Source organism: Protopterus annectens, chromosome 13.part0, assembly GCF_019279795.1.
Source record: "Protopterus annectens isolate FY-2018-M chromosome 13.part0, PAN1.0, whole genome shotgun sequence".
NCBI lineage: Eukaryota > Metazoa > Chordata > Ceratodontiformes > Protopteridae > Protopterus > Protopterus annectens.
Window position 1 is genome coordinate 1,156,812,148 of NC_056747.1, and position 24,625 is coordinate 1,156,836,772.

Here is a 24,625-nt window from a genome sequence, read left to right on the forward strand (position 1 = left end):
TTTCATAAAACTTATTTGGACTAAATGCAGTTGCTAGCATATTGGCAATGTCCACCTGGTCTGAGTAGGTTTTGTCATTTAGTATGAGTTCTATGCATTTTTGAGTGTTTTTCATAGTTCTCTAACACAACTAAAGAAGGATTTGTAACTGTCCTTTGCTTTAGATGCCATCCTGAGTTTATGGGCTTCCTTAGACGATAGTCTTTTTAAAATTCTTAGCCTAACTCCTGACATTTTTCTTCACTTGGGGGGGGGCTTTTTCCATTTGTTGTAAATTTTACTAATGTCAGCAGACTACCAGGATGGTTTACTTTTAAATTTCCCAATATATTAGGATATGGATGGGACCACCAATTCTAAACATGGATTTATGTTGGTATAAAACTCCTGGTTTAATCTGTCTGCGGAGGTGCTGTCTTGGGTGATTTTTGAGACTTCATCACTTGAGGAGATTTGTTTATTAGAAGTCTTTGAATTCTGGTACACTTGCTTCAGAGATGTTTAGATAGCTTGAGAGAAAAGATAACTAGCTTACGGTCTGAATTAATCAGAGAAGGAGTTACAGCTGGAGTTGTGAATGATGCAAACACCAGGTCAAGAATATTTTGTGCTCTAGTTGGGTTAGCAAGAATATGGTCAATTGAACTTTTATTTATTAGGTCTAAAAAGGTCCATGCATATTCTACGTTGGCGGTGTAGGTACTCCAGACAACTGAGCATCTATATTACATTACGAAAGCTCATTTAATCAAAAACATAATGATTGACACCAACATGTTGATCTATTGAAATAGCAAAAGCTGATATTGTCGAAACTTACAATGTCGAGTGTTCATAGTTGGCCACTTTGCATTCCGTGGATTTGTTGAAGTAAATTCTAACTACTTATGTCACACACCACATGAATTTGAATAGATAACCAAAAGTGCTGTTTCGTGAAATGTATTTAAATATTTCTTTGAAAAACTAGTACAATTTAGGTACCCTAAGAAGTGACGTGTGTAAAAAACATCCATAAGACACCTAATATTCTTATAGTTTAAATAAAATGCTAAGCATGTACAAAAAAACTGTGCTTAGGTGAATGGTGCGTTGATGTATCAACTTAACTTATTTACAGCTTAAGAAGCATAGCGACAGAAGTGGAAAGCTAGTCATACAAACAACAGCAATCACTTCCGGATGACGAAACATTTTTTAATTTCAACATTTTAAAACAGAAAATGAATGTTTTACAGAAGTACTTTCTTAAACACATTAATGTAAAGGGAATAGAAACATTGCCTTGTTATTATTTACTATTTTAGGAAGTTAAAGTGATTCAACATCGTGGTGATGCACTACGTCACTGCTTTTGACTGGGCCAACTATGACTTTTCGATAATGACTATTTCGACAATATCAGCATTCGCTATTTACGTAGATCGACATTTTGGTGTCGATTATTATGTTTTTGATTCAATGAGCTTTTGATAATGTAATATAGACGTGCCAACTGATGGGTAGTTAAAATTCTCCCAGAATGACAGAGTTCTTATTTATGAAGAGTTCATCCATGACCTTTAGGAATCTGACATGAACTTCTGAAGTCATGGAAGGCGCCCTACAACAGGCGACAAATTGATACTTGCTTTCCTTTATTGTGATATGGAATTCAGGAAGTTCAATTAGTGGGTCTTTTGGAAGTTGTCTAGAGGTGATATGGTCTGTGATAAATATGAACACGCCATCACAGTTGCTATTGGTTCTGAAGACATGGCTGGCACAAAACCCAGGTATGAGAAAATGTAATATTCATGTTTAAAGTAAGATCTAGCTGAGACAGCACAGCTCATACCTACTTACTAATAAGCATTTGGACTGTACATTCAGTAAAAAGGCTGAATGAATTACATAAAGCTCACGTAAAAGTACAACACAGTGGAAGCTTTACGTTAACACCATGATTACATTTTCATTACCAGCTTTAATACTCCTTTAGTTTATTTTAAATGCATGACTCATTGAGTCTGGTCTGTGTTGTGGTGAGATAAAGCCCTAACTAAGACCCAAACACCCCAAGTTTAATCAGCACCCTGGATGCTGGAGGAGCAGGTAGGGTGAGGAACAGAAGTGATGAGATTAATGCCTATTTTCCTCTGTCAGGGGTAAGAGTTGTCATACTCAGAGGGCACTTTCCATTCTAGAACCCCTGATGGAGAATGCATGTGCGGACACTTATTACAAAGGGCGGGGGGTAATGCCTATTGAGGGCCACATCACACATACAAGGGGGTCACATCCCTCACAAAGGCCTAATGTACACCATTCCTTGAGTGCCTAGAGGCATGCACAGGGGCAACATCAGGGTAATAAAAAAAGACAGCCCTGGTCACTTGCATGGATGATGTCACCACTACCAAGGCCTGACTCTTCCATTGAGAGTATACATAAACCATAGGTGCCTCGCCTCACAGGGACTGAATGAGTGAAACAGGCATGTGGAGGGGAGGAAATAAAACACAAGATGCAATGAAATGGACCTTAACTAAACAGAAGGTCATTCCCTAGCTTGTCTGTACAGTGTCAGTAACGTGCATCCCCAAACTTGGTTCATCATTTGGGAATGTACTTTATACATCAAAACCAAGGCCTGACTCTTCCATTGAGAGTATACATAAACCATAGGTGCCTCACCTCACAGGGACTGAATGAGTGAAACAGGCATGTGGAGGGGAGGAAATAAAACACAAGATGCAATGAAATGGACCTTAACTAAACAGAAGGTCATTCCCGAGCTTGTCTGTACAGTGTCAGTAACGTGCATCCCCAAACTTGGTTCATCATTTGGAAATGTACTTTATACATCAAAACAAGATCAGAACACATGCCAAGGCTTTGGTCAGTGCTAGCTGTTGCTTCATTTCATGCCAGTTTAGGCTGTATGATCATGTATTCCTCCATGATTCCCAAAGATAGTGAGCAAATATTAAAAAAAAAAAAAAAAAAAAAAAAAGGAGAGGAGAGGAAAGCAGGTATAATGAAGTAGCAGGAAAAACAAAAGCCCAGGCATCGATGCTGGCAGGTCTGAAGATACGGGAAATGACAAGAAGACGAATATCAAAAGAAAAAAGAAGATAAAGGAGAACATTGTTTAAATCATTTCCCCCTCGAATGGCCTCAGCCAGTACTAATCATTGAGCATTGTCGATCTTAACTCATGTCTCCCCTGACCATTCCTTACTGGGATCACGGATATTTCTACACTCACCACTTGGTCCACCGATTTTTTGTGAGACAGAGCTCAGCAGTTATGCTTTAATAGCCAAGCAGCAAAGGAATGGGGTATGTGATGACAGGTGACATCAGCATGTTTATGCACACTGCAATCAGATGTCTGCCATGCTCTCCACTCCACCCTTAATTACTTGTGCTGTTCTTCATAGTGCTGTGACCTCTGAAATGATCAAGCACACAACTCTAGGGTCTTCACACTCTCTCTACGAGGAACGGTAAGCTAGTGATTATTCTTTCCTATTTTTCCCTGTCAACTATTCTGAAGAGCAGGGCGCAGCCTTGAGCCTGGTTCATTGGGTAACACAGAAGGATGCAGCACCTTCTGTACCAGTCAACCAGCTTCACATTAGTTACGGATGCATGTTGGTAGTGCAGGTGTACATGCTGAATGTATTAACTTTAATAACAGTATGTGTTATCTGGCCTTTTGCTAGTATGCAAAAAAGAAAAAAAAAGTAAGATACTTCTATTCTGCTATCCTAGACTCAGACGGTGTACGTGTGTGGTTGGGATTGTACATTTACGAAAAAAAGTGCCAAAATACTACATATTGAAGTACATTTATTTTTACCCACCCCCCTACACACACACACACACACACACACACACACACACACACACACACGCACGCACGCACGCACGCACGCACGCACACATTTTTTTGTTTTAGAATTTGACAGAAAAGGAGAAAGACAAGCACCCATTTCTGTAGAACAACAACAAAAATGTCTTTTCTTTGCCTAATTAAGATATTACATAGAAGGGGCTGTGGGGAATGACCCCCCCATACACACACGAAGGTTTAAGGGTTTACTATGAGAATATCGAAGTACAGAACAAAATCCATTCACATCTTCAAAACTCTTTTTTCTAGAGGCTCCTTTAGCTGTTTATAACTTTCATTTAAAGGCTCACTGCTGCTTTTCAGCTGTGAGAAACATTTCTGCAGTTTGTTTCCCACCCTCCCTCTGTGTTGGTATAGTGTTTTTATAGTTGGTGGCTTTGCAGTTGCCCGCCCCTAGTGTAAATTTGATCTGGGACCCTCCTCCCAGTCTAGTGTCATTACCTCATTCTACCCAGTACAGGGAGAGCATTTGAGAAGGCCAATCAGCTTAGTTTTGGCTACTCCTTTCTCTCTTTCCTTTCTCTCTTTCCACTTAAAAAAAAAAAAAAAAATGTATCTGCTTTTACTGTATTTGTGTTTCTTCCTACTTTATTTTGCTTTTGCGTCATCTTAAAAGTACTCAATTGTATTTATTACTGCTTGGTGTAACTCATTCTAAGCCTTTTAGTTTAAGCACTTGGACTTCAGACCAGTTGTTTTACATTAAGAAGGTTTGTGGTCTGCACTGTAGTGGCAGAACAGGTAGCTTACATCCTTCTAAGTTGGGAACTGCTGATTGAGGGCTCAGTGTCTGTTATTCTAAAAGTGTATTTATTCTGGTTTAAGCACTTGGGCTTCAGGCCAGTTATTTTAGATTAAGAGGGTTCGTGGTCTACACTCTTGTGGGAGGAGAGGCTGGACTCTGCCCTTCTGAGCTGGGAATTTCTGGTTAAAGGCTTATAGTGCCTGCATATTTGAACTGCTTCTTACTGAAATTGGTACACCTTGTTTGCTGTAGCATAGACTAGATCCAGGCCTGCTGAATCTAGCTTTGTTTGTATAACTTGAGCACTAATCCAGGCATTCTTTAAAGTATTCAATTGTATTTATTACTGCTTGGTAGTAACTTGATTAAGTTTAGCTATCATTCTAAGTCTTTTGGATTAAGCACTTGGGCTTCAGACCAGTTGTTTTACATTAGGAAGGTTTGTGGCCTGCACTGTGGTGTCAGGACAGGTAGCTTACATCCTTCTAAGTTGGGAACTGCTGATTGAGGGCTCAGTGTCTGTTATTCTAAAAGTGTATTAGTTCTGGTTTAAGCACTTGGGCTTCAGGCCAGTTATTTTACATTAAGAAGGTTTGTGGTCTGCACTCTTGTTTGCTGTAGCATAGACTAGATCCAGGCCTGCTGAATCTAGCTTTGTTTGTATGCTTGTTGTTTGTTTGCTTGTTATTTGCCTGAAACGCTAATTCCACCTAAAATGCAGCTTTTCAGCGCTTCTGTGGATCCCTAGTGATATCTGCATTGCTTACTGTACTTATTTCCTTGTTTCACTTGAAAGAAAGTTACTGTTTGTCATTTTTGCATTTAAGTTACCTGTAACACATTGCATGTAAGTTACCTTGCACTTGCTCACTAAGTCAGCACTAAAAAATTAAAAGCACTACACCCTCACAAACTCCCCTTGAGTACCTTGTTCCCCATTGGCCCTTTTTTTCAATTATAAAGGAATCCCCAATACTATTCTAGCATGTCCAAAGGTCAGTTGTCAATCTCCTCTCTGGTCCAGCTGGTGAATCTGGGAATCTTGAGGCAATGTTACAACTGCCTCATGTACACAGACAACCCTCTCCTCCTCCCATCAAATTCCAACACGTGAGAGATGCAACCATATAGCCAAACTGGAGGCTAAGCTCTCTCAACTCAGTACTGGCATAACGAGTCAGGAGGAGAAGGAAACCACACTCACTACAATTCCAGTCTCACATAGACCTACCACGACAGCAAACCAAACACATAAACACACAAAAACATACTCAGAGGCTCTAAATAAAAATCTGACTAAGCAGCAGAGACCTCCAAAGCCGACACCCAAGCAACCACTACCCCAAAACAAAACACGTGCAACACATAGTTCACAAAGCCAGTGTGCCGAACAGTCACAGCCCCTAAGGCTAAACAAAACACCTGATACACTTGTAATAGGTGACTCTATCGTCAGACACACTGACGTCCCGCTCACCAGGCTGAACAAGGAGAAGGTCATGGTTAGCTGCCTGTCAGGCGCTAGGATCCGCCACATAACACACGCACTCAGGTCACTCCAAGGCAAGTACAAATATGACTCAGTCATTGTCCATGCTGGTGTGAATGACCTGAGACGTACCTCCCTGGACTACATGAAAAGAGACATACAGGAGCTGTCTGAGCATGTAGCCCAGGCCGATATGACCCTGACCTTGAGTAGCATCTTACCCTCACCAAGAATGATGCCACAATATGAAGACAAGATGATCAATTTCAACAACTGGCTTAAGTATTGGTGTCATTCAAAGGGGATCCAATGCCTGTCAGCCTGGGATGACATGCTCGACAAGCCACGATGCTTCGCTAGGGATGGCTTGCACCTGTCACCCCTGGGCTTTTGGATATTGGCAAAGGCTCTTGCTACCCTCATAGTGCCTTTTTTAGGCAAGGCTCAAAAGACAAACCCACCTCCATAGGTATCACAATAGATAAGAAACTAAGAGTAATGCTACTCAATGCCAGAAGTCTAAACCTCAAGATGTACGCAGTCAAAACTCTCCTTAGCATGGAGAACATCAATATCTGTGCAGTAACAGAAACCTGGTTCAAGGCTCCCGAGAGCACCCCAGCACTACCAGGTTATACCTCATACCATGCTTTTCGGCCCCAAAACTTGGACTGAACCACAAAAGGAGGGGGAGTTGTCAATATTCATCAAAGATACCCACACCTCCAGGTTGGTGGCACAGCACGAAGCATCAGAGACTATCCATGTGCAACTAACAGTGGGTATAACTGCCTTCCAGTTTATAGCCTGCTACAGACCACCCTCCCAAACCCAGGAACCCCACTCGGCCTTCCTGAGAACACTGGAAAATATGAAGGTCTCTCCAAACACCATTATATTGGGTGACTTCAACTACCCAGACATAGACTGGGAGCATTACTCTAGCTCCAACACCCTAGCCCAAAGGTTCCTAGAATTTATAAACTCAAATGCTATGGAACAAGTTGTTACCACTCCCACAAGAGGGGAAAACATACTGGACCTGATCATCACCAACATGGGGACTCTATGCTCCAGACCAGAAGTGTATCCCTCACTGGTAAGATCAGACCATAAACTAATCTCACTGGATATTCACATCCCGACCCCACCCCCTGGCTAGAAAACCACAGTGAAAAATTTCTCTAAAGCAAATTTCACACTCCTCAAAACCGAGGTGGAATCCTTCAAAGCCCCCGGGACTGTGGAGAATACGGCCCAGACCGCAGAATCCTTTATAAACGCATTCTATGAACACCTTCAGGAATGCATGGATCATGCAATCCCAAATAAAACCAAGACCCAATCCTCCAAAGGCAGACATCCTGTCTGGTGGACCCCAGCCATAAACAAACTATACAATAGAAGGAGGAAGCTACTACATGATAGAGCAAAATCCCAAAAGGGAAGGCATCTCTGATCAGTATTAGCAAAAAACTACGGGCACTCATAAAATCGTCTAAGGCCAACTTTGAGAGAAAAATTGCACAGGACACTAAGGATAATCGCAAGGCTTTCTTTAGTTATGTTGGGAACCTGGGTGGGAATTCCCAGATATGCTCAGAATTAGTCCAAAATGACAAAAAATACACCGAACACACAGACATTGCCAACATCCTAGCTGACAGGTTCAGCGCAAACTCCCCCCCACCCACCAAAAGGGCGAATATCTATCCTAGCAGAGTGCTGCCCCCCTGACATCTCAGATGCTCAGGTAAGAGCCACCCTCTCCAAAGCAAAAAACACAGCATCAATGAGACCAGACGGTGTCCCGGGCTGCATCCTACATGAACTCCAAGAAGAGCTAAACCCAAACATAAAACTACTGTTCAGTCTCAGCCTTGCTACAGGATATGTACCCAAAGAGTGGCGTACAGCAACAGTGGTCCCTCTCCACAAAGGTGGTGCCTCAACGGATCCTGGAAACTATCGCCCCATAAGCCTGACTAGCTTGGTCTGCAAAGCTATGGAAAGGATCATCATGGACCTCATAAATAAAGATATTGGGGACCTACAGACACTGGATCCTACCCAGTTCGGCTTTGTTAAGGGCAGATCCTGCCTCTTAAACCTGGTTGATTTCTTTGAAACAGTCACCAAGGCCATTGACGAGGGGAAGGTGGTTCACACAGCCTACCTGGACCTCGCAAAAGCCTTCGATACAATACCCCACTCGGGCATTATAGATAAGCTCACCAGCTTAAATATAAACCCCTATGTCACTAGATGGGTTGCAAACTGGCTTAAGGACAGAACCCACATGTTTAGAGTTGTTGGAGCCATGTTAGACTCCAAACCAGTTACAAGTGGCGTCCCACAAGGCTCAGTCCTGGGACCTCTCTTGTTCGGTATATATTTCTCAGAGGTACAGGCAAACACGGAAGGACTGTGGCTGACCAAGTTCGCAGATGACTGCAAACTGGGTGCCATAATTGACTCTTCAGCCGACACAAGCATCCTCCAAAAGGGCCTCATAGAAACAGACAACTGGTGCCAGAGCCATGGCCTCAAGCTAAATGTCAAAAAGTGTATAGTCATCCCCTTTGGCAAAAATAAAGTGCCCACAAATTACCACATAGGTGGTAATCCATTAAGTACAGAAGAAGTAATTAGGGACCTGGGGACCCAAGCTGATAGCAATCTCTCATTTGACAACCACATAGCCAAAGTGGTTAGAAAAACACTTTATATAGCCCACCTAATCATGAAGGGATTCACATCTAGATTAGGGGAGGTCATTGTGCCTCTTTACTCATTCCTCATCAGGCCCATAATTGAGTACAATGCCCCTTTTGGGATGTACCTTACCAGACACCTGCAGCAACTGGAATGACCCCAAAAGTACCTCACTAAGAGGATCAAAGGGCTCAAACAGATGCCATATGCTGCCTGGTTAAAGAAACTCCAGCTCTACTCAGTGGCATACCACCTGCTCAGAGGCGATCTGTGCCTGACGTATAAAGCCATGTCCAACCCGGACTTAATGGACATGATGCATCTCAGAAAATCCAAATCCCATCGAGCTATGCGCTCGAGAGACTTGAACCTCAGCAATGAAATAAATAGGACATGCTGGAGGGACAGATTCATAACCCAGAGGCTCCCTTCACTCTGGAATAAAATCCCAGTCCAGGTTAGGCAGAGTCCCTCATTGACTCTCTTCAAGAGGAATCTTGATGAGTGGATGGGAGATCATAGGTTTACCCCGGGTATCACTTTTGTGTCACTGTTAGACAGAGGCACAGTATACTAACCTCGAAAAAGGGCATAGCAAAATTAATTTAAAATGGGTGGCGAAAGCCAAACACACTCTGGCTTGGCTTATAAATGCCCTAGGGCAGATAGCCTAGTATGAACCTATGAACCTAAGATGTATGAAGTGCAGCACATTAATTAGGACAGAATATCTGAATTCACACTTTCAACATTCTGTGTTGCATGTCACTACTGCATATCACGTAATGTAACCCCCTGCAAATAATATATTCCAATTCTGAGATCGCACTGCAGTGGGGAAAAGGGTAATTTCTTGATCCCCACTGTACTGTGATCTGTAGTCATAACTCCGATGACATATGTGCAAATGCACAGTGGCATTCACTAAACTGTGCACGCAATAGTGCAGGTCGGTGAAAATGGGAATCAACCAACTGTGGTTCGACATTTCCATTTCCGTCGAACATGTACTTGTAATTGTCAAAGTAAACCAGGTTTAGGGAGATTGTGCCCCACATTCTTCTACTGTCCTTATATTCGCAATTATATGACCACTAACATGGAGATGTAGGCATATTTGCAAAAAGTACTGCTCTAGTCTCATGGGTGTGACAATACAAAAATATTTCATTTTTATAATATCACACATTACCTATCCTATCAATACTGTGTTTTACCAAAGTATGCAGAACCGTCTCCATGTTACACTGCATTCACTGACTGTGGTGATACAATGCCCATGCTTTTTGTGGAGTGCAGACAGTAATGCTACTGTTGCAATAAACAGTACAAAGAAACTAACTATAAGCATTCCTACAGGCAGCTCATTTGACTTCTGATCACACACCTGCCGACTGTCCCTGATTTTGCCTCATAGTTTAGTCCAATCCCTTGTAAAATGTTTGACTTTCTGGTAAATCACTGAAAATTACAGTCAATAATGTCACTGAGTTTCATGACTTTTTTTTTACTGTTCAATATGTATTGCAGCAACATGCATTTTCTTTTTTACTAACTTTTTAAATGAATTAGAGCAATATTTAGAAATTGTCACTAAATTGAACCTTTTATTTCCTCCTCCTCCATTATTTCTGGCTTTCAAAAGAATTCTTCATCAAAATTATTTATTTATTTCAGCTTGTTTCCCGGACAAATTGCATGGTCAACAGAAAAGTAACCTAACAAACAGTTAATATTTACAGTACAGAGATACACTCATTACATTCTGACACCCCAAACGCCATCAAATTGCACACCCTATTATACCTGCTGGGGGCACTACAGAGCAGAAGTAAAAATTAAAACAGAGCTTGTATATAGCTGAAACTTTCTTACAGAATGGGCATTGTTTCATTAAATCAGAAAACTATTGCATAAGGGCACCAAGACCAATATTTCAAAAAAAAGTTGCATTAAACGTAGAGAAATGAACTTAAAAAACAATTTCCATGGCATCGGGATCTTTCTTTAGACCCAGCTTCTTGGTTGCAGAAACCTTCAATCACTAAAAGTACAGAAATGTGATCTTCACATGGTGATAAACATTTGGCAGTCTCTTGTTGCAGCTGTATTCTCCTTACTGCCTGCTTATGTCATCAAAGCTAAGTATTCACTAGAACCACAGAGATGACACTGCCACACAACAGTGGCACTGTACCACAACAGTAACATTCTAACACCACATTTACATCTTAGTCCTTCTAGGAACCTAAGCATTCAGATATTCATTCTGTGCAAATGGAGTGAAGTGTGAACATGCTATTACTGAGCCACAGCTGAACCCGTAGTGGAACTAGGGTGAGGTGAACAGGGAAATCACCCTGGGTGTTGTTTTGTCCAGGGTTCATCTGCCCGATATCAAATAAAAAAATACTTTTAATCTTTTTTTTTCTCCCTTTTAAGGGAAATAGCACGTATATGTTCTAAACGGATGTCTGAGATGCTCCTGTGTGCCTCCTGTGCCTGCTTATAGTATCTTGCTTGGACACCACCCCCAAAAAGGCTAAGACTGGCTGTGTAAGTAAAGTGCTGATGTCAAGTAAGACATTTCATTGGGCTATGTCACTGGTTCTCACAGTGAGCTGAGGGATGTAACATTTTCCAAAATCTAAATTGCTCACTGTGGGTGGATCTGGTGTCTGACTAGGAGAGAAAAAAAGACCAAGTCTCTCACGTAAGTAGGATTACTTACTAGTATGCTTCTTCTGCAATCTTGGACAAACTGCTGAAGGGGTTATCAGGGAAATGTTTCATTTTGGTGCTTCTGCATACATGGCAGACTGCTGAAGGGATCATTGGGGGAAATGGTTTATTCTGATGTCATTTGAGTGCTTGTGCATACACAGATAAAATAATGAAGGGATTGTCAGAACATTTAAAGGAGGAAAGAAAGCTATGCAGCACAGCCAAACATAATTTGCATGTATATTCTTAATGATTTTTAATACAAGGATACAGCAAACCCTTTCTCAGAAGATTAAACCCCTCCATGATCAGCGTCACTGAAATAAAGTGTTTTTGCAGTGGGCAGGCTCCTCTACCTCCCCAATGTTGGGGTGAGCTACTCACACCCTCCGAATTTATACTGCTAGTCTTTTCTTGGTCACTGAAAACAAAATAACATATGTCTGTGTCCCTCATAAAAGCAGTTTCAGGGGGCATACCTCTCAACCTTTTATCATGAGAACTCTGGACAAAGCTTAAATAATGGGGTCAAAGGCCCATAAATAGGGACAGTATTAAATACCGCTCTTCTAAAGTGTACAGTTGGAAAGTAGCTTGATACCAGGATTTGTATTATTGTGCATTTCCTGAAGGAAAGGAAATGTGACACATACAAATGCATGTCATTATTTAATGAGTTCAGTCCTCACTGATTTACCAGAAAACCACAAACTTCATCAGGTGAAAATCCAGACATTTTGTGAAAATGTGGACAGTTGAACGGCATGATCAAGGGCCAAGTATTCAGCACATGTTGCTTAATACTCCGAAAGGCTGTCGTTGCCTCAATAGACTAAGGAGAAAAATCAATCAAAAATGGGGCCTCACTGCATTGTGTATTCTCAATAGGCTTATTGAGGTATGTCCATCAGATTACTTTGAAATAATCCTGAGTACTGCAAATTTGCAGAATAAGAAATTACACTGCATGCCTGAGCCACCGATCTGTGTAAGGCTTTGGAAATCTTTCTTCTTCCTTTGGTGTTTAAGCAGCTGAAGAACGTCATAAAATATGATACGTATTTGTAAAGCAGTATACAAAAAGTTATTGGATTTGATGTTGCTGTTGTTGTTTGTCTTTTTTGGCTTTTTCCGGTTAGGGGTCGCCACAGCAGAACTCCGGTCTGCTAATGATTGGCAGTAGATTTTTATGGTGCCGAGTTGCCAGCCCGACACCCAACCTTCAACGAAGGCACACCCATTTACGCATGTCTTTCGAACGCCACTTGACCGCGGGGAGGACATGCAGACTCCACACAGAATATTTAGGATTATTACTGTTTTTTTTTTTATAAAGTGTCTGTTATAATTAAATGAAGCTAATTATAGCTCAGACACTTCCTTTATTGATGATTAGCTCAGACGCTTCTTTAATTGATGACCAGCATGTAAAACGGATATATAACCACCTTGGTTTGTTTTGTGCAGTACCAAATGTCACACATGCATGTTTATGTGTATACGTTCATAGCTTAGTACTAGGCTATCTGCCCTTGTGGGCCATTTTAAGCCTAGCCAAATTTCCCATCCCAAAGGTAAGAATCAAACCCTATACCTTGTGTGTATGAGATAAACCCAGTATGACTCACATACTGTCAGAATTTAATCAAAGGGACTATTTTTCTTCTTTCCAATAATTTTTGATTTCTTTTGTTGCTTTCTTGCTTACACTTTGCATTTATCTTTATTTATTTGTTCTGTGTAGGGGTCATTTTATTACTGAAATAAGGCACTCTGAGATACAGCCTGTATTGTCTAGTAGACCACAACCCTGTTGGTAAGCAGTAAACACACACAGTGTAAGTGACTGGTATCTTATTAAGCCACTGGGTTATAGGTTCATAGGCTAATGACCACAAGGGCCTTTTTAAGCCTAGCCATGCATCCCAAATCTCTGACAAGTCTGATACCCTTGATAAGTGTAACCAGGGGTTTGGAAGATGAAACATTTACAAGCAGGGGCCTGGGAGATGAATCATTTACAGGTTGCCTGCGTCCATTAGAGACATAGCTGCCAAACTAGGTTGAGTCCAGTGTCTGGAGGTTTACTATAGCTCTATTGATCATTTCCATGATAATTATTTCCATGGCTTTACATATAATACTAGTGAGACATTGCAGGTCTATAGTTTCCAGGGTCTGTAGATTGCCCACTTTTGTGCAGAGGGATGACTGTTGCGGTTCTCCATTCAGGATTCCTATTAGATGACCGAAGATGCATTCTTTGGAATGTGTCTTGGTCGAACTTGAAAAGACGAAAAGGCAAAATGACGAAGTGGCATATCAGTGAATTCTTTCCCTGGGAAAGAAATCACTTGACTGAGTCCATTGCTTTGCAGTTTTCATCACTGTAGTGTGATCTCGGAGTTGGTATATTTAAGTAAGGGGTGTGGGTGGCACAGCCCCTCACGTCGGGGGGTGTTGGCGGTGAAGCCACCCTACTTTATGTTATGTTTTTTAAGTGGTTTTTTTTTTTTTGGAACAGCAATTTTTTTCCCCTTCGAAAAAAATCTCTGTTCTAAGCATTCGAGTTTATAAGCTTTCGCTTACATGGGGTCGATAAATCATTGTTCGCTTTTCTAAGCATTTGATGATTTAATATAGACCCTCCATTCATGACGCATGAAGCCTGTTTGGATGCTACAGTTTAATAGTAATTCCAGAGGCCCTGATAGGTCATGTTTCATGCTACTTAGAAGGGATCCTGGGATACTGTCTGGGACCATCGATGCAGTGTTCTTGGACTTAGAGAGAACATTAAGGACCCATTTCCTAGTAATAGTAGGGGAGTTATATTTGATGGTATTTCCTGATGGAAGGTTGAGGGGGAGAGAAGGTTAAAGTTGGAGCTAAATTTACCGGCCAGGAGGTTTGCTATATCTTCTGGCTCATTATAGGTGGCTCCATTTACAATGAGCTCTGCACACAATTGTGTATTGCCTTTGAGGTTGTGGACATAGCTAAAGAATGCTTTGTGGTTGTCTTTGACCTGGGAGGCCAAAGTTACATCAAACGTGGCTTTGGTAGACTTTATTTGTCCTCTGAGTTGTTTGTTTAGTTTGAGAGTTCTTTTATAGTGCTGGGTGTTGCACCTCCTAATTTTTGCCATGATTTTCTAATTTCTGTTATAAAGTCTATCGATTTTGTGATTCCATCAGGGTGGCTTGTTTTTTGAGTTAGTTCTGTGCTTTTTCCTGGTGGGTACTCATTGCCACACCATTTGTACCTATGTACTTGCCTCTATGCAGCTGTTAACATGCTTGTACAGGGTTTCTGTGAACAGTTCTGCATAGGCAGCAGTGTTCTCAGGGTTTATGGGGGCTTGAAATTTTGCCAGGTTATCATTTAATAGTAGGAGGTTAGCTTTGGTGCAGTTCCTGAATATTCCAAGTTTACCTGGTGGTCCAGGTTTTATTTTTACTTCAAAGGAGAGCCTCATCCCTCATCAGGCCCATAATTGAGTGCAATGCCCCTTTTGGGATGTACCTTACCAGACACCTGCAGCAACTGGAAAGACCCCAAAAGTACCTCACCAAGAGGATCAAAGGGCTCAAACAGATGCCATATGCTGCCCGGTTAAAGAAACTCCAGCTCTACACAGTGGCATACCGCCTGCTCAGAGGCGATCTGTGCCTGACGTATAAAACCATGTCCAACCCAGAATTAATGGACATGCTGCACCTCAGAAAATCCAAATCCCATCGAGCTACTCGCTCGAGAGACTTGAACCTCAGCACTGAAATAAATAGGACATGCTGGAGGGACAGATTCATAACCCAGAGGCTCCCTTCACTCTGGAATAAAATCCCAGTCCAGGTTATGCAGAGTCCCACATTGACTCTCTTCAAGAGGAATCTTGAGTGGATGGGAGATCGTAGGTTTACCCCGGCTATCACTTCTGTGTCACTGTTAGACAGAGGCACAGTATACTAACCTCAAAAAAAGGCATGACAAAATTAATTTAAAATGGGTGGTGAAAGCCAAACACACTCTGGCTAGGCTTATAAATGCCCTAGGGCAGATAGCCTAGTATGAACCTATGAACCTATATGCGACGGAGTAAAGCTGGAGTTTTTTTGAGACAGTCTGCGTAGGGCATCTGTTTGAGGCCAGTAATCATCTTTGTGAGGTATTTCTGCAGCCTTTCCAGTTGTTGTAGATGTCTTGTGAGATACATACCAAAAGTGGCATTGTAATCTATAATGGGTCTAATGAGTGACGAGTAGAGGGGAACAATGACCTCTTTTTTCCTGGATGAGAAACCTTTTGTGAAGAGGTGTGCCATGTAGAAGGATTTCCTGACTACAATGGCAATGTGATTATCAAAGGAGATACTACTGTCCACCTGTATCCAAAGATCTCTTATCACACTTTCGGTGTTAAGTAGACTACCGCCTATGTGGTAGTTCATGGGTACAGAGTTTTTACCAAAGGGCATGTCAATGCACTTTTTGGCATTGAGCTTGAGGCCATAGCTTTGACAACAGGCATCTGTCTCAATGAGGCCCTTTTGTAGGATGTCCACATCGTTAGAAGTTTCGATTATGGCTCCTGGTTTGCAGTCATTTGCGAACTTTGTTAGCCTGTACTTCTGAGAAGTAGATACCAAACAGGATAGGACCCAGGACTGAACCCTGTGGTAGTCCACTTGTCACTGGTCTGAAGTCGGATTTGGAGTCTGCTACTTTCACAGTGTGGGTTCTGTCAGTGAGCCAGTTGGCAACCCATCTTGTGACATAGGGAGTTATACCTAGTTTAGTGAGTTTATCTATAATTCCAGAGTGGGGGATGGTGTCAAAAATCCTTGGCAAGACCTAGATAGGCTGTGTGAACCACCTTACCCTCATCTACAGCTTTGGTGACTGCTTCAAAGAAGTCTATCAGATTTAGGAGACATGATCTGCCTTTTACAAACCCGAACAGGGTAGGGTCCAGAGTTTGGAGATTACCAGTGTCTTTGTTTATAAGTTCCATGATGATATGTTCCATGGCCTTGCAGACCAGGCTTGTCAGGCTAATGGGGTAGTAGTTGCCAGGGTCTGTGGTGGCTCCCCCCTTTGTGGAGTGGGATAACCATTGCTGTGCGCCATTCAGTGGGCACAAAGCCTGAGGTGAGGCTATGATTGAACTTTGTAATTAGGTGGAGTGCCGGTTCATTCTATAGTTTGTGTAGAATGCAGCCTTGGATGTTGTCAGGTCCCATGGATGCTGTGTTCTTGGCTTTGGAGAGTGTGGGTTTTACCTGTGCAGTCGTGATTATAGGAACTTTGCATTCTTCCGGTATAGAGATGGGTCCTTTAGGGGGTGAGAGGGGGGTAAAATTAGCACTGAACCTATCTGCCAGGATGTTGGCAAGATCAGTTGGTTCTGTACATTTAGTGCCATTGTGCTGTAACTCAGAGCAGATCTGAGTGTTGTCATTGAGATGCTTGACATAGCTATAGAATGCTTTGTGGTTATCTTTAGAATCAGTGGCAATTTTGTTTTTGTAACTAGCTTTGGAGGATTTTATGAGGGATCTCGGCTTCTTACTGAGGCTGACCAGGGAGTTCCTCCAATCATGGGATATTACTCTTTTTTGCAACAGTTTCTTTCTTCTGTTGTAGAGTATGTTTATGGCAGGGCACCACCAAATTGGCTTAATTTATTTTGGAGAATATCATCTTGGTTCTGTTAGGGATAGCACAATCCATGCACTTGTGTAAGTGCTTATAAAGTGTATTTGTGTAGGATTTAGCAGTTGTACCTCTATTGTCCATCTGCATGGGTGTCAGGAAGTTTGCCACTTCTGTCTTAAGAAGCATGAAGTTGGCTTTGGTAGTTTCCCTGGTAGGGGGCGGGGGTGGGATGTGGATGTCTAGGGTGATTAGCTTGTGGTCGGATCTGACCAACGAGGAATTGACCTTTGGTGTGGAACACCAGTCACCCATATTGGTTTAATGACCAGGTCTAGGATATTGCTGCCCCTGATGGGGGTGTCGATACGTTGATCCAAGGCATTGGAATTTATGAATTCCAGAAAACGTTGAGCAAAAGAGTTGGAACATGAGTAGTTTTCCGAGTTCATGGTGGGGTAGTTGAAATCACCCATTGTTAGGGTTTTGAGCTGTACCCTAATATTTTCCAGTGTATCAATAAATGAGGAGTGGGAATCCTGGGGAATGGTGGGGGACCTGTAGCAAGCTACAATTTGGATTGCGGTCTTGCCCAGAGTTAGTTGCACTTGGATGATTTTGGATGCATTATGCTGAGCAACTAGCCTAGAGGTGTGGATATCCTTAATAAATATGGACACACTCCACCTTTAGTATTTCAGTCCAGGTTAGGTGGTCAAATGGTGTGGTATGAATTATAGCCTGGTAATGCAGGGGTGCTCTCTGGAGCCTTGAACCAGGTCTCTGACACTGCACAGATGTCGATGTTCTCCATTTTAAGAAGTGCCTCAAGTGAGTGCATTTTGAGGTTTAGACTTCTAGTATTGAATAGCAATGCCCTCAGATTTTGCTTGCTTGTACCTGTTATGGTGGTGAATTTGTCATTTGAACCTTGCCTAAAAAAGGCACTATAGGGGTTGCAAGTGCCTTAGCCAGTATCTGGAATTCCAAGGGCAACAGGTGCAGGCCATCTCTGACAAAGCATCATGGTCTGTCAGTCATGTCATCCCAGGCAGACAGATACTGGAACCCCTTAGAATAACACCAGAAGCTTAGCCAATTGTTGAAGTCAATCATTTTGTCCTTGTACTGTGGTATCATTCTGGGTGATGGCAGGATGCTACTCAGGGCTAGGGTCATACCTGCCTGGGCTACAAGATAGGAGAGCTCCTCCATGTCTCTTTTTATGTCATCCAGGGAGGTACATCTCAGGTCATTCACACCAACATGGACAATGACAGAGTCATATTTGTACTTGTTGTGGAGTGACCTGAGTGATTGCATTATGTGGTGGATCTTGGCACCTGACAGGCAGCTGACAGTAACTTTCTCCTTGTTTAGCCTGGTGAGTGGAACATCAGTGTGCCCGACTATGGAGTCACCTATGACTAGAGTATTGGGTACGTTATTATGCCTTATGGGCTGTGGTTGAGTGTCACACTGAGTTTATGGGCTGTGTATCATTTGGGTTGTGGAGGTTGCTTGTGCTTCTGCTTTGGAGGGCTCTGTTGCTTGGGCAGGTTTTTATTGAGATCCTCTGTGAATGTAGCTGCATGTTTTGTGTTTCTATGTGTGTATTTTGATAGTGTAGGTTTTGAGGGACTATGTGATGAGTGTGGTGCGGTGCAAGTGTTTAGCTTCTCCTCTTGACTGTCTAGTCCAGTCTTGGGTGAAAAAAGCTTTGCTTCCAGTTTGGCTATGTAAGTGCATCTCTCATAGGTTGTAGTGTTGGGTGGTAGGAGGAGAGGGTTGTCTGTGTACATGAGGCAATTGCTACATTGCCCCAAGATGCCAAGATTCATCAGGTAGACAGGAGAAAATGCAGTGAGCTGACCCTTAGACATGCCTGGATAGGTGCTATTTAGTAAGTAGATAAGTGAGAAAAGTTGAGTGCTCATAATTAGTAACTTATTTAGTGCTTACAACGAGTTCTGAACAAGTGCTGAGCTCAGAGAAACAGGTTTGAGTGCTAAAATTAAAAACTGACTAGTTCTAAGGGACAATTTGAAGAGCAGACTTTATGGCACCGGGAATAGTTTAACCTTAACTAAGCGGCAATGCATAAAGTGTATGTATGTATATATATATATATATATATATATATATATATATATATATATATAAATAAAACAGTAGCAAATGAGCAAACCGATTTAAACAAATTAACCAATAAAAGCTAAAAACTGTGCCCTGTTCCAGCATTCTTTGATCAGACAAGTTGTAACTGCACACTCCTGCCACTAGGGTTCAGGGGAACCTTCTCCAAAAAAGATGGCCTGGATTAGTGCTCAAGTTATACAAACAAAGCTAGATTCAGCAGGTCTGAATCTAGTCTATGCTACAGCAAACAAGGTGTACCGATTTCCGAAAGAAACAGTTCAAATAAGGAGGCACAATAAGCCTTAACCAGAAACTCCCAGCTCAGAAGGGAAGACTCTACCATCTCCTCCCACAAGAGTGCAGACCACACCTTCTTAATGTAAAATAACTGGCCCAAAGCCCAAGTGCTTAAACCAGAACTAATGCACTTTAGAATAACATACACTAAGCCTTCAATCAGCAACTCCCAACTTAGAAGGATGTACGCTACCTGCCCTGCCACAGCAGTGCAGACCAGAAACCTTCTTAATGTAAAACAACTGGTCTGAAGCCCAAGTGCATAAATCAAAGGCTTACAATAACAGTTATAATTTAATCGGCTACTAACAAGCAGTGATAAATGCAGCAGAATAAATGCAATTAATTACTTTTAAGAACAGGCAGCAAAAGCAAAATAAAGTAATAAAGTAGGAAGAAACACAAATACAGTAAAAGCAGATGAATAAAGTGCAATTTTTCTCTTTTTTTATATATAACAATAGAAAATGAGCAAACTGATTTAAACAAATTACCAAATTAACCAATAAAACGCTCATAACTGAGTCCTGTTCCAGCAGTCTTCAATCAGACAAATTCTAACTGCACACTCCTGCCACTAGGGTGCATGGGAACCTTCTCCAAAAATGATGGCCTGGATCAGTGCTCAAACTGTACAAACAAAGCTAGATTCAGCAGGCCTGAATCTAGTCTATGCTACAGCAAACAAGGTGCACTAATTTCAGAAAGAAGCAGTTCAATTAAGCAGGCACAATAAGCCTTTAACCAGAAATTCCCAGCTCAGAAGGGCAGAATCTAGCCTCTCCTCCCACAAGACTGCAGGCCACAGACCTTCTTAATGTAAAATAACTGGCCTGAAGCCCAAGTGCTTAAACCAGAGCTAATACACTTTTAGAATAACAGACACTGAGCCTTCAATCAGCAATTCCCAACTTAGAAGGATGTAAGCTACCTGCCCTGCCACAACAGTGCAGACCACAAACCTTAATGTAAAACAACTGGTCTTAAGCCTAAGTGCTTAAACCAAAAGGCTTAGAATAACAGTCACAATTTAATCAGGCTACTACCAAGCAGTAATAAATGCAGCAGAATAAGTACAATTGAGTACTTTCAAGCAGAGGCAAAAGCAAAATAAATAAAGTTGGAAGAAACACAAATACAGTAAAAGCAGATGAATAAAGTGCAATTTTTCCCTCTCTGTATTAGATAGAATGAGCTAACAACACTAGACTGGGAGGAGTGTCACAGATGAAATACACAGTAGGGGCGGGCAATTGCAAAGCCACCAAGTACAACAAGAAGACACCAATAGGGAGGGAGGGTGGGGAGCACAAGTTGTTTGACCAGTATTTAACACAGCAGGAATAAGGCTGGGAGAAAAATAGCACTTTCAGCACAGATCAGAAGCCAGCAAATATATATATCTAAATCAGTCAAGCCAAAACAATTAGGATACTGTAGAACTTTGAAAGGAAATGCCCAAAAAATATACTTATCACTTTATATTTCGAATTGTTTCAGTAGCACTCTCAGTCAGAACTCAAGGAGTTTCAAGCAATGAATGCAGAGGTAACACACAGGGAATATTAATTATACTAGCAAGCCTTGAGATAATCAGATAAAACACACAAGTTGTTTGACCAGTATTTAACACAGCAGGAATAGGGGTGGGAGAAAAATAACACTTTCAGCACAGATCAGAAGCCAGCAAATATATATATATATATATATCTAAATCAATCAAGCAAAAACAATTAGGATACTGCAGAACTTTGAAAAGAAGTGCCCAAAAAATATTGGTTGCACCCCTAGTTAGTGTATTGACTATCTGGTTCAGGGAGGTTGTGTTTACAAAATTCAGGAAACTCTGTGACTCTACATTTGATGTCATATAGGATTTCCAGTCAATAGTGAGGTAATTAAAGTCAGCCGTGAATATGGTGTTAGGTTGGATGGTTAGTGTTTCTAATAAGTTTGAATACATGGTATGAGTTTCCTGAGTCACAGAGGGAGGCCTATAGCTCACAAGGAGTGGCATTGGATTTTGTCGATGGTGATTTGAACATGGAGCAGCTGAAGTGCATTGTCGTGTTTGACCAGCCTTGATGTATATTTATTTTTGATGTAAACAGACACCTCCACCTTTAGTCTCTGCCTGTGAAGTAGCTGGTCTAAATGTGGAGAAGGCATTATAACCTTGCACTGTTGGTGTGCTCTTCACGGCTTTAAACCATGTTTCAGTGACCGCACAGATGTCAGCATTCTCTAGGATGAATCAAGCTTATAGGTAGTGGAGTTTCTTGTTTAGACTCCTAGCAGACAATAAACCACACATTGCTGTGTAAATGATACAATGTTCACTGAAGTAGTACTGACTATTAAAACATTGTGTTATAAGGAGCTGTCAATATGATGTAAACTTTAGCTACAAATGGTGTGGCAATGAATACTAACGTTTTTTTGTGCAATATACACCTATATATAATGTAAAGGCTCAGGATGTATATTTCAGCTGCTTCTCCCCTGGCCCGTGATTTTGCTGTTTGTGGCACAGCCGCAGTTTGTTCACATTCTTCTCTGTTTCAGTTTATACTTACCTAGCTATTAAAAGTATAATTTGCATACCTCTCAACTGTCCAGAGTTTCACAGAATGTCCAGATTTTTGCCTCATATTTTTGGCCTGTTCTGCATAAAATTTCTGGTTTTCTGGCAAATTAGTAAGGAATGAATCCAGTAAAGAATGACACATTTGAGTTTCAGACTTCATATTCTTCAGAAAATGCATGGTAACACAAAATCGTTTAATCTAGTAATTTTTAAGTTTATAAGAGCAATATCTAAAATCTGCCCATATTTTTGGGGCTTTCTCTCTCCATTACTTTTGACTTTGTCTAGATTTCCTACACTAAAAGGTTGATAGGTATGATCATTTGTTATGCTCCTGTTAACATTTGGACTGTACCTACAAAGAAATGTGGATGGTGCTGAATTTTGCTTTATTTTTAATATCTGTGGGGTTTCTTTAAAGTGCTAAAGCTATGCTGTCCTTGATTATGCATCACATGGCAGTTACATGGTTAACTCTGAAAATGCATTACATTTTCAATAAAAACTTCCTGTTTGGATATGCTTTTGAGCATCTTAGTCTCATGTTTTTGTGAAAAGTTGTTGTCAAGGCATTTTTTTACCATCCCTGTTAAAAAAAAAAAATGCTCTCTGGTGGCGGAGGAAGGAGTTGCAAACAAGGTTTTTACCCTGGGCTCTAAAAGGCCGAGCTAATCCTCTGAGCTGAACTATAGTATTGTCTGTGACTATAGTGGTATACCATATGGTAAGCTGTGCAGAATGACGTAAAGGAAATATATGTACAGTAGTAAATACAATGGTGAAAATGTCTTGACTCTAATGTCTCGTGTCCATACCTTCCAGCACAGAGAGTCCTCTCATCCAACAGCAGTTTGCTGGATAATCCTAATAACATGCAAAATTGTGTTTTTGTTAAGTTTGCTTTATACTTAAATACACTCATACATTTAAACAAAATTCTGGATTAAACAGAAGGCTCTATATTTTTCTTTTAGCTCCTCTCATAATTCCAAGTAGAACTCCTGTCTTAATCCCACCAGCAGTAATGTGCAAAGAAGGATATACAAACAGATTAAGTTTCTCATCCGCAGTTCCTATCAACAGCAGCATGGCCTTCTGTAGCAGAAGAAAACATAAACCCACAGATTTCCAGATGTTACTCACTGTTAACTGTTTGGTTCCCACTCCAGATTCGATTGCTGTCGTGTTCATCACTCGAAGAGTATTGACATCTGCTGCTTCAATAAACACCACATACGGAACAAATTCTGCTGTCCGCAGCACTTTTATTGCCTTTGGGGGAAATGGAGAAGAAAAAACATTATAACGTATTGACTGCAGAGTCACATCATAAGAAATTAAGTTAGTCTTTTCATGAACCTTCAGTATACTTATTAAAGACATGCAAATCTTTGCTGCATTTCCAAGTCTATAGAAAAAAAAATCTAGGATCATTTACATTATTGACAAATGTTTTAAGCATTTTAAATCGATCTACAAAACTTTCAGCCTAGAAAAAAGTTGTCTCCCTCCTTGAGTCAGAATCTGCTGCACATTCTCAGATATTATCAAGCTTTAGCTTTAATCATGATCACAGTGTTTATATCTGGAGTATATGATGTCACTTAGCACTGCAGCAACAGAGTATGATGTCACTTAGCACTGCAGCAACAGTGTATGATGTCACTTAGCACTGCAGCAACAGTGTATGATGTCACTTAGCACTGCAGCAACAGTGTACTACCAATGTCCGCAAAAGCCATATAGTGACACTGTTATGTCTCTAGCCTTACTAAAGCATACATAGCTATATATGCAAATCTCTGTCTTGTATACTGACACCCCACCTTTATACTTTTGGGGCAGTTTTAAATGTCTTTCCCTTTGCAGTCAGGATTTCACCTTGATAATACTTGCAAACTTAAAAAACTTCAGAATTCTGTATTACTGCCTTCACATGTTGAATATATATATTTCACTGTGCACACTACAGGAGTACTTACCAGCTCATTCACTTTGCAAATACATAAAACACTGCTAGACTCAAAAAGATAAAGTTTTATCACTGATCCTAGCTCTCATGGTGAATCAGCAGAGCATTGTCTGGCAACCACTTTTTTCCTGATAATTTTTTATTTGAATTTCAAATTTAACAACAGTAAAAACTCAATAACAATGAAAAAAGTATGTTAATATCAGATAAAGTAGAAAATGAATTAACTTTCTTGTTAATAAAAAAGAAAAAAAGACATATAGCAAGTAATAAAACAACTATTTACAAAGGGTGTCTGCTGATATACAGTTAAATATGTATGCTTTTTACAGATATTTCATTAAGCAACCAAAACTTTGAGCTGTGTGTGGCAAACTTGACAAGGGGAGTGGGGGATCCCAG

The 24,625-nt window shown here is 41.0% G+C and overlaps 1 protein-coding gene across 2 annotated transcripts in view; it reads right to left on the bottom strand.

Annotated features, from left to right (window-relative positions):
- MPP2 (MAGUK p55 scaffold protein 2) overlaps positions 1-24,625 on the bottom strand; it is a 1,397,885-nt gene that overhangs the window by 119,490 nt on the left and 1,253,770 nt on the right. For both annotated transcript variants that reach the window (XM_044055155.1, XM_044055154.1), the window contains one exon: positions 23,395-23,523. In XM_044055155.1, the coding sequence (XP_043911090.1) occupies positions 23,395-23,523 (129 nt within the window). The remainder of the gene's footprint in view (positions 1-23,394; positions 23,524-24,625) is intronic.